General features: G+C 36.8%; 1 protein-coding gene across 12 annotated transcripts in view; it reads right to left on the bottom strand.

Moving 5' to 3' along the window:
- Positions 1 to 869: 869 nt before the first annotated feature.
- The window catches only part of LIMCH1 (LIM and calponin homology domains 1), a 339,570-nt gene continuing 328,700 nt past the window's right edge, over positions 870 to 11,739 (bottom strand). For all 12 annotated transcript variants that reach the window (XM_024928494.4, XM_034958502.4, XM_034958506.4 and 9 more), the window contains 3 exons: positions 11,269 to 11,377; positions 8,514 to 8,616; positions 870 to 3,747 (listed from right to left, as the gene is read on the bottom strand). In XM_024928494.4, coding sequence (XP_024784262.3) covers positions 3,722 to 3,747; positions 8,514 to 8,616; positions 11,269 to 11,377 — 238 coding nt within the window. In that variant the 3' untranslated portion in view covers positions 870 to 3,721. The remainder of the gene's footprint in view (positions 3,748 to 8,513; positions 8,617 to 11,268; positions 11,378 to 11,739) is intronic.

Raw genomic sequence — 11,739 nt, 5'->3', positions numbered from 1 at the left:
AGAGTGCAAGGCAGAATACATGTGTACTTCAGAGAGCCAACAGTGTCAGCAGGATGCTACTGATTCACAGCAGATTCCCTGGCTCCACACCTGAGGAAAAGGCCCTTAGTAAACACACCTTACATATATAATAAGTGGGGAACATTGGGGTAGTGCTGGGGAAAGTGGCAGAATACAGGGACTTCAAAAAGTTTGCCTTGGCTGGGTGCGGTAGCTCATGCCTGTAATCCCAGCACTTTTGAGAGATGGACGCGGGCGGACTGCTTGAGCCCAGGAGTTCAAGACCAGCCTGGGCAACATGGAGAAACCCGTCTCTAGTGAAAATACAAAAAACTAGCTGGGTGTGGTGGCACATGCCTGTAATCCCAGCTACTTGGGAAGCTGAAGTGGGAGAATCACCTGAGCCCAGGAGGTCGAGGCTGCAGTGAGCTGAGATTGCACCACTGCACTCCATTCTGGGCAACAGAGTGAGACCCTGTCTCAAAAAAAAAAAAAAAGAAAAAAGAAAAAAAAAGTTTGCCTTGCTTTTTGTCTAGCCAGTGCTGCAAGCTGACCATCATTTGGTTGTTTCAGACGAGTTTCACTGGCATTTGCATGGCCTCTGCTGGTTATTATGTGTCTCATCTCCAGGAGCTTAAACCCTTCTACAGAAGGCAATTCCTCAGTGACCCCTAAACCAGCCAGTAAGTTTGGTTTGCCTTCAATAGTTGACCTCAACTATGCATCAATAGGTACATGCAAACATCCAGCACTGCCATCATCTGTCTATGTAACCCTGGACCAAAAGCTACAAGAGAAAGCTTGAGTCTCTCTTCCCCATGTAAGAAAACCAACTGCCACCCCTCCAAAAATAATTAATGGAATACAAAGTTGATTTGAGTATTTTATTTATAAATGTACATTTACTATAAAAGCTGTTGCATTTTAGACAACTTGTTGTTTTTATTTTTTACTGTTTCTCAGAGGCATTTTAGAATAAATACTTTAAATGAAAGTTAGTATAACCGATATAGAACACTGGCCCACCCAGAGCAGTAACATCTTTTGGACGGACTCACATATGAGGTGAATCATTTCAGTTTGTTAAATCTTACACTGTGTATAGATAACTATAATATGTATTGCATTAATCACACTACATAGAAAGGAAATGTCATGGAAGTTCGCTAGTGAAAAACAAAAAGTTACCCATTATTTTTATTAAAGAGTAGGGACTAGCTTTTGGAGTATGAGAAAAAAAATCAGATATACTTCCTCAGGAACAATAAATCACTCACTTGCCTCATCTGTTTTTTAAACAAACACATTTACATTATAGCTCAATGGAGCAGAGCATTTTTTTTTTCCTGGGATCTCAAAGATTATTTGAAAAGAAATAGATCATACTCATTATGCTGCATTGGAAAAAACAAGATCTAGTCTGCCTAAGCTGCCATGTAACAGACTCCAAATGAAATATAAATCAAATATAAATAGAAACAGTTGGCAATTAGAATTTAGAAAATGTTGGAGATTATTCTGTGCTGGTGACTAGTGTTCATTATGGGAAAGCACATTTTGCAGTTGGAGAATGGGGCTTTATTTTTCTTGACTCGATTCTAGCTTCAATACATGTACAATGAGCCTCACTAAGAAATATGTATAAATGGGTTTGTGAAACCAGAAGGGAATGTGCAATATTCATGTAATCCTTACATAACGGATGGAGTTGCACATGTAAAAAGTATTCTATAAAAATTGGTTATGAATGACCATATTGTACATGTTTGTGCATTACTAGTGGTACCTGCTAATATCATGCAAAGTGTAAACATCCACATTATCAAAATATTTAATAAAACATGCAGGTGGATAATCAAAATATTGGAGTTGATCTGTACATTTTCAAAACAATTTTTCTTTTTAATTTTTTCTTTTTTTCTTTTTCTTTTTTCCTGTAAAACAGCAAACACCTCCATGAGAAGTCTTGGAAACTTGGAAGTGACTTCATCTCTCTTCAATGTACTGCATCCATAATTTATCGCCATGTGCAACAGCTTTGCGTTTTCTAAGGCACAATTTTTAATGAAATGATGTGTAGATTTCAATCTAATAACAGCTCATCCAAATGACAAATATGGTCGAAATCCCTCCAGTGGCTGAGGAAATTTCTGCACCTATATGGAACCCACATGCAAAGAACCCATCTAGCATGTAATAAATAATCGCTAGCCATACTCAATAAGACACGGAAAAATTATTGCTTACATAACAGAAAAACATCTACTTGACCCCCTTTTATGACTACATCAATCTATTAGGAGTGTATCCATAGTCTACATTCACAAAATGTCATCTTGACTTATTTGCCATTGATTTAAGGCAGAATAAATAGTCCCCCTTTCCCCAGTCTTAACAACAAAAAACAAAAAACCAGCCTGGAGATCTACATTGTGATGCTTTTTAATAACTTGACTCCTTTCTTGGCCAGCTGAAACTCGTCGCACAGGGCAGAAAATAAACCAGCTCTCCACAAGAGTTCCTCTCTAAACTTCTCCATGGGCAAGGTCCGGAGTTCTTGATAGCAAAAAAAGTGATGGAGAATGGAGGAGAGTAGGTATTCATTGAAGTGGGCAGGGCATAATCTGTGCTGTAGGTTCTTGCTGATCACAGACCAGGGGCTGACCACATCATATACCACATAGATTCTATTAAGATGGACTTAACGCTTTTCTTTGGACACCTGTGCTTCAGGCCCTTAAGGAGAACTTGCCAGCAAGGGTGAGCAGTGCTCACATCTAATGATGAACTTATCTCGGTGCCTCATCTTCCATATGCCTCATGTTAAGTCTTTTATTGAAGACTCCTAATCTAGTGCCTCGAGAGAAGCAGGCAACAGAGGCCTGATGTCTGACATTGACTCTTTGGAAGATTAAACTTCCTCACAGATTTTGATAATGACTTTGGAAATGATGACTGAAATATTTCCCTCTGCTTTCTTCCTACCTTTGGGCAACGTCCCGGAGTGTAAATCTAGCTGATATTGCAAGGTTTTGCTTTATTTGATGAACCAGCCTATATTAATGACATAACTTCCAAGGTACACAGAATCTAATACTAACGGTGCAATAATTTATTGGTATAATTTCTACCTCCAAAGGTAAGTAACACAAATGTTTCAGGATTACAGTATATATTATCAAACTAGTGTCTTTGCATTAAAAACAAATTATAGCTCAGAGATAGAGCTTGCTGTGATGTTTAGTTTCTGAAATGCATTAAATTTATCCTTCAGTCTTAGAAGACCGTGTGTCTCAAATTGGCATGTCTTGCACTTTCTGCAGCTCAATTCTGTAAACATAAAGTGTTTAATTCCTAGACATTCTAAAACAAAACAGGTTTATTGCATCATTTAGCTAATTCCCAAAGAAGAGAATAACACATTTTAAACCATAAGCCTGTTTGACCATGCTAAAACCTTTTTTGAGCTATTCAGGATCATTACAACCCCATATTCTTTTGTGTATACTGTGCAAATGCAAAAAAAAAAAAAAAAACCAAAACAATAAACAGGAAAAACATAAACACTGTGCTACGAAAGAACAGATACCACCTTTCAGAAGAGCCTTTCAGAGATTAGGTAAATGCTGAGAAGCCCCTGAGCTTGGGATTTTGTTAAGCAGTTGCCAGGGGACACTCTCAGTAAAGAAATGGTGAGTGATCCGGAAGCTTGAAAGCCATGTCACAATGTTGTAGGCTGCCCGGCACCTGTGATTAAAACAAACAACAACAAACAAGAGTGGTTAGGCAACATTTCTCGCTTCAGACATTTTAAAACCTCCCTAATGAGCAACTGCCTTTACCAAAGTCTCCTCTTCCTGGGGACCAGAAACTTCTCCCATCCTGCTACTTGAAGTGTGGCCCCAGGACAAGTAGTACTGGCATCACCTGGAGTCTGTTTGAAATCCGGGCTCTTAAGCCGCATTCCAGACCCACTTAACGTGGTGCCCAGGTGATTCACATGCACTGTGAAGTTTGATCAAATGCTCTGGATTGCCCCTAAACCAAAGCATCTCCATCAAGTTTTCTACCTTGTCCTCTGGGGCAAATAAGCAAGAAAATAATCTCTTTTCTCTCAGTTTCCTTAGGTTTTGATTTCTCTAAGAATAAGTACATTGTAATATGAGGAATTTGACATATGATCTAGAAATTAGATTGCTAGATTCAGCAAGTATAAATACGCAATACCCAGTACAGTATAATTTCAGATAAACGACACAGAATTTTTCAGTATAAGCATATCCATATGATATGTGGGACATACTTATGTTAAATCCAGAGCATGCAATATTTGGGACATACACAGACTTTAAAAATGTATTGTTTATGTGAAATTCAACTTTAACTTGGTTTAAAAAAATTCCACTAGGTATCTTATATTTTATCTGGTAAACCTATCTAGAAAGGATTGTTTGGGTTCCATATTTTCTGCTGAAACCTTCACAGGATTTCTCCTTTTTAGGCACTACAGTTGTGATGAGGCAATTGCAACATTTGAAAAGACCCCAGGGAGTTTGCATTAAATGCGTTTCACAAGAGTGAATGATGGAACAGAACACCATGTACAAAGACAGTCATCCAACACCCAAGCACAAATGGCACAAGTTAAACATGTGACGGCTTGATGTATGACAGGTAATTTGTTTTGCACGTCCATTTCCATTTACATATGAACTTAAAAACTGTTTACATTGCTTTTAGGAATTGCATTTTAATATGCTGGTATGCTATTTTTCCCTTCAAGAGAAAAATTTCATTTAAATGTGACTAGTTACTTGGAGAAAATAGGATTATATATTCAGGTTTTATTATTCCACAAAATGAAATTATTTTGTTTCACTTAGAATGCCTATGACGTAAACCACCCTTCACATCTATCCATCTCCACTCTTCTCAATTTAAATCAAATTTTAAAAAAGAAAGAAAAATGGTTTTTAGCCTTTTTTTTCCCATTCTGACTCTTTTATTGCATCTTGGATATATTTGACCAATACAAGCATATTTATACTTCTCAATTCAAATTATAATCCCCTCTACCTATTCATTCCTAAGGTATATTTATTTCTTAGGACATCAGCAAAGAATTAAACAGTATTCTCAGATGTGCTGGTCATTCTCTCTGTCATGAGTTAACTTAATTGAAATTAGCCTAAAGATATTAATGTTATCTGGAAAAATGAACATGGGAGAAGAGTTAGGAAAATTTTGGAAAAAAATAATTGGAAAGAAGGTGACCATTATTACCCAATATTAAAACATATTATGAAGCTACAATAATTAAAAACATTCAGTAATGGAGAATAAATAGGTTAATAAAACATAATAAAATATCCAGAAATAGACCTAAATATATATGGGAACTTAGTTTATGAGAAAGCTGGCATTTCAAATTACTGAGAAAAAGAGGGGTTATTCATTCAGTGATATTCATACAAGTGGCTAATTGGAAAAACATCAGGCCAGATATCTACCTCATTTTTTACCCCCAAATACAATCCTGCTTATGACATATTTACATGTGAAGGAGAAAAAAAAAAACAATTCTAGAAGAAATCTCAGCTAAATTTATTTATACACTTTAAATGAGAGTTTTCCTAAGAAACCTATAATCCAAAAAAGAAACATATATTTCTTTTATATGTATTAAATATATATATTTAATTACATAAAATGAAAATCTTTTGTATGAAAATAAATCACAGAGTGGGAAAACTAATAACCACAATATGCGGCAAATATAACAAATGGCAAATTTCTTTAATTTGCAAAGAACTCATACAAATCAGGTGCCAAATAGAAGAATGGGCAAAGGCTAGGGAAGCACTTTACAGAAAAGGAAATATAAATAGTGAGTAAACATATGAAAAGATGTTCAAACCCATAATTATGGAAATACAGATCAAAGCAATGAGATTTTTCCCCCACCAAGCAGAGTGGAAATTTTTAATGTTTGATGATATCCAGAGCTGATACAGGCTTGGAGGAAATAAAGGGGGTCTCTCATACATTTTGCAGGGAGAGTGCAATTTTCTGAATGATAATTAAGCAAGATGTCTGAAAATTTAAAAAGCACATGCCTTTTATGTCACCTGTGCTACTGCTCAGAATCTATCCTATGGAGATGCTCTGAAATATTCACCAAGATATATGCACAAGGATGTTCATTTAAAAATAATATTAAAAAATGGGAAACCACCAAAGTGTCCATTCATAGAGAATTAGTTTTAAATTATAAGTCCACACAATGGGATTGTATGCCACTATTTAAAAGTCATTAAAAAGAAAAAGGAGATACAACATGTTATCTGGAAAAGTTACCAAGATACATCATTAAGTTCAAAATGACAGCAACAAAAACCAAGTACAGAACACCATGACTATATGATCATCACCTATGTGAAATAAAAACCAACACAAATCCAGGTAGATACACCATACTTATATGTATCTCTGTGTGTACATGTGTGCAAGTGTGTGCATACACATGTACAAACATATATTCTGCCCCTACCCCAAGAAATTATTGGAAGGTGATTACAATGGAGATCTGCCCTTTTAATGTGGTGTCTTTCTGAACAATTCAATTTTTCTAACATTATAGCATCTATAACTTTTATTTATTCATTGAATGTCTATAGAAGCAGAGAAAACAATGGGCCTTGTTTTCTATGGTAAATCCTGGTAAAACACTGCATTTCACATATAAAATAAAGAAAAAATCATTTTTGTGGCCTACCTCCAAATCACTTTCTTATTTTTCAGCTGATTACAGCAACTCCATGGTTTTGAAATTAAAAGCAGTTAATGCCCTTTATATTTGTATATTTAAGAGAAAAATTCCTGGTCTTGAATTAAAAAGCTAATTTCCAAAAGAAATGACAAAGAATCACCCAACCTCTCAATTTAAAAAAATCTAGATGAAAAGAGGTCACTGTCACCCAGAGGGGTTTCAGGTTGTTCTGTTGGCATCCTTCAAGCACTTTAAATTATTGAACAAACTCAGATCTACAGCACTTTTCAAATCTTTCTGAGCAGTCCTTCAACCTAACAGTGCCCTCTTCTGGTTCCATAAATTACATTCACTGTGGTTCACTGAGGTAGAGAAAAAGAATAATTTATAGAAGACGATAGGAAAATTCGCATTGAAATCTGGGAGAAAAGAGTTGTTTTCCTTGTTAGCATATAAAAGCAAAAGTCCAGCTTAAATAAAATGTATATAATTATTACCTATTATACATGTACTATATATGTTAATTTGTGTGTATATATTTATGATATATGGTATACTATTTATATATTTTAATATATAAAATATATAGTATAAAAACTAATATCATGCATGATCTAAATAGTCCAGTTTGATAGCAGCGGCTCTAAGTTGGAACTGTTTTGATCTCAAGTCAAATATTTATTATAAATCTAAACTACCTGGGTTTGATTAAATTTTTATTTCCCATTTTATTAATAGGCATATTTAACTGAATTTACTAAATCTATAGCTATAAAACAAATTACCTTCAATTTTTATTCTCAAAGTTTTCAGTCTTGCAGAGATTTGAGATCCATGTAAAAAGGCAGTAAAAACGTGACTTCACTTTGAGAAATAGTCATTCTTGAATTTCACACTCCCTATCTTCACTCCAATTTTTTAAAAGAGTTTCTGACTGATGAATCTGCACTAAAAGGTCTTCTGCTGTCTAGGTGACCCACCAGAAGGACTGTACTCATGATGGAGAATGAGGAAACATTCCGAGGCAAGCCACGGGCCATTTTCAGATTTTCTAAACAGCGGCTAGGCAACAGCACCCCCTGCTGCCCCGCAAACTAACATGCACCTTCCACAGTACGAGGCCCGGATGCAAGACGGGAAAGCAGGCTTCTCACTTACTAAGGCAGCAAATAATCTGTTAAGCGCATATTGTTACTAAGATATTGTAGAGGTGGGAGGTGGGGAAGAATCCACAGAGAAGTGGAACCCTCATTGTTGTCTCTCAAGGAACTTTCCATTCAGTTGGGAACACATATGACGTAATGAAACTCCTGAATGTAGGGCGTGGAGACATTGATGAGTTGGTGCTCGATCTGATAAACAGTGGAGAGCCGCTCTCCACATTTAACCATCCCCAAATGGTGCCAGTCGTCTAAAGACATGCCTGAACAAGTGACAGTGTTTGACAGACCTTATATCTCCTTTCTATCACACCAAAATCTCTGTAGTGAGCTCAGGCAATGTTTTGACCTGCTGGTGTGCTGATGCACTTCAGGATAAAAAGAATTGGTCCACATTGTAGCAATAACTTCCAGGAAGAAACGAGTGGTAAATATCTTTTCTTTTTTAACCTAGATGTTAAGAAACCTTTCTCTCAGATTAGAGTGTCAACGGCTGGGGAAAAATATTTGAATTCCTAAATTGGGTCCTATGGAAGACATACGATTACACTCGGTCATCATGAGGCATTCTCCCCAGTACTTACTTCTGGATCGCATGTAGCAATCATTACAGTTCAGGAGACCATTTCGAATCCTAACATCCGTCCCACTCACTGCATCTCCAAGCTGGCCTTTACAAATTCCACACTATAGGGTAAAAAGAACAGACATCATAAGATGCATAAGGAATTGTTTCTTTATAATGCTTAGTTACTGTTTATGTGAATAGCACAATAATCCCTTCTACAATCACCACATTTGTGGAGCATCTATTATGTGTAAGATGCTGCACCAGTGTCAACTGACAGCAAAAGCAAATATACAGTTAGCAATTTTAGCTTAATTCCTTGCATTTTACAGAGAAGGACACTGGTTCAGTGAGGTTTGTTGGCTTGTTCCTAGGTTGTGGAGCTGATAAGTGGTAGCAGGTTGACTCCAAAGCCTAGCGTCTTAACCTCTATCATACACCGTTTCTCAATCAAAATGGAAGAACCATTTTAAACACATTAAACCCTAGTGGCTTTAAATAAACACATGGCCAACGAGTTATCAATTGAAATGTGTCCACCAATAATCTTTAAAGGCTTGCCAGCATTGTTGCTAAGTTCTACCAGATCAAAATTTCTAGGAAGTACCTGTTCCATTTTTTTATTTTATTTATTTTTTAAGACAGTGTCTCGCTCTGTAGGCCAGGCTGGAGTGCAGTGGCATGATCTCAGCTCACTGCAACCTCCACTTCCTGGGCTCAAGCAATTCTCCTGCCTCAGCCTCCTGAGTAGATGGGATTACAGGCGTGTGCCACCATGCCTGGCTATTTCTTTTTTTGTTGTTTTTTTTTTTTTGTATTTTTAGTAGAGATGGAGTTTCACCATGTTGGCCAGGCTGGTCTCGAACTTTTGACCTCAGGTTATCTGCCCACCTTGGCCTCCCAAAGTGCTGGGATTACAGGCATGAGCCACCATGCCCAGCCTGCTGTTCCATTTTATATTTCCACATTAAAAGCAGTGATATTCAGAGCAACAAATCCACTGGGAATTTCCACCAACACAGGCTGAGTGCAGAAAGAGACTGTAGGATATACTTGGATGTTTGTACCAGAAGGGTAGAAAGGCAGTGGAAGTTGGTGTGGGTGCCAGCCTCTTGCAGGGGGACCAGGATCTAGCCCCTAATTCATGCTCTAAGGTGACCTGGGACAGAGTGAGGCTTAATCCAAATTATGTCATAAGCTGCCTCTACATTGCAAGAGTGGGGAATAAATCCAAGAGGGGATGTACCTTAAAGCATCAGGCCAGCTCCAGGAAGTGAATGATTAGAGTGAATAAAGGCCTTGAGAGTTAAGAAGGCAAGTCTCCTGACCCTTGAGAATCTGCAAAGAGCCCTTACCACCTTGCTTATTTCTAGTCCTCATAAAGCTTCTGAGAACAGAATGCAGTGTTCTCAGAATGTATATTATCTTGGCATAACTACAAATCTTAAAAAGCATATTCCTTGAGCCTCAAAACATCCCTAGACCATTTAGGACATACATTATCTAGGTTAATCTTTACAACGAGAATATTTTTGCTTGTCCTTTGTGGAATGGTTCTCTATAGAAATAAAATAAAACTTAGGAAACTGTGGTCTCATTCTAATACTTTTGATAAATGAAATCTAAAATAAGTATCTATGTTGTGTTTTGCCTATGATAAATCTTGCTTTCAAGTGATTACTGTTATTATTAAATTAGTAATTTGGGGACAACTTCACTGACTTTCTCTTAGCTTATAGGCAAAGTGGGAGTTATTTTAAACCCAGGCAAATTTACTTCATAGCCAAGGAAACTACCAACAAGAAATAAAAGAAAATCCAAGAAGGGAAAAGAAAGTATGTTAGGATTATGCAGACCAAGAAATTACTCCTCCTTAGAGACAGAGGGTTCGCCTTCAAAAATTATATATTATTTTGAAATGTGTCCATGAGTGGAAAATACAGGATATGCTGATATAGTCCAGCTTATAAATTTCATAATAAATCAGGTATAACTGGTTAACTCACCTACTTATTACCAAGAGATCTGGGACTAGAATCTAGAACTCCTCATTTTCAGTTTATTCACTAATTCATTCACGTAAAAATATTTATTGACACCTACTCTGCTAGGTAGAGAGGAAAGAATGGTAACCAAGACAGACATGGCCCCTGCCCTTACGGAGTTTATTAGAGGAGATAATATTTAAATAATCCAATAATCAGTAATAAGGACCAAGAAAGGTTCCATAAGGACCTATAACAAAGGCAACTTAGTCTGGGTGGGCAGGGCAGCTTTTTTGAGGGAGTGGTATTTAATCTAAGATTACAGACATATTCATTCTGAGACCTACAATTTTCTAACTAGCCACTTAATTGACAGACAATTTTCCACTAGGTCAAAGACTAAAACCCTTTCACATTAAGTCATAAGAGTTTAAGAAACAGCATAGACATTACATTCCAAATAAATCCACATGGCCCTAAAAGATTTGGAAGAGCATCATCCTCCCCAGCATCCCATTCTCAGCCTCCTGCTGGAGTATATGTTCTTTAACAACAAAAACTGTTTTGTAAGGACAAATTGCACAAACCTTTCTGCTTCTTCTAATCTGACATCCCAGAGGGATTCGTGATAGGTGAGTTTCATTCTGAAGGAATGTCTATACAACCTAGACAGTGAGACCTCACAGACAAAGCCCTCCAGAATTTCCAAGAGGCATTTTTCAGCACGGAACGATGCCAAAAGACATCACGAAGTTGTGTCTGGAGAGCAAAGCAGTAAGTACGTACCCTGAAACATTGGATGTGAAAATAGAGATTGAGGGTCTCGATGATCATTGCAGCTCCTTTACCCAAAGGAAGCCCACAGGAAGAGCACAGCTTCTTTCCACTTATAGACCTAGGTTTAAAAATATACGTAAGAATAAAAACTTCAGTTTAGAATACCTGGTCAAACACACAGACATGTAACCTCATGCAAAAATGAAAATATGGATTTTTAAGATGCCTATATCATGAATGAAATGAGAATGACAGAACTGATGATGAATAGGAGATTAAACATTAGATATAAATGGCAAACAACTGCCAGACTAAATATACTGGGTCTCCACTGTGGTACTGAATCTGGTGCGTGTGTTTAAGTTATTAGGTTATTTGTTTCAAGAAGTTTGTGTTGTAGTCTATTCAAATGCCTCAACATGATTCAATATATTTATCATACTTTTTTTTTTATAAGTCCTAAAAGATAACTGAATTTCA

Source organism: Pan paniscus, chromosome 3, assembly GCF_029289425.2.
Source record: "Pan paniscus chromosome 3, NHGRI_mPanPan1-v2.0_pri, whole genome shotgun sequence".
In the NCBI taxonomy this organism is placed as follows: domain Eukaryota; kingdom Metazoa; phylum Chordata; class Mammalia; order Primates; family Hominidae; genus Pan; species Pan paniscus.
The sequence above is the reverse complement of the archived record's forward strand: the minus strand, read 5'-3'. Positions and strand labels throughout refer to the sequence as shown.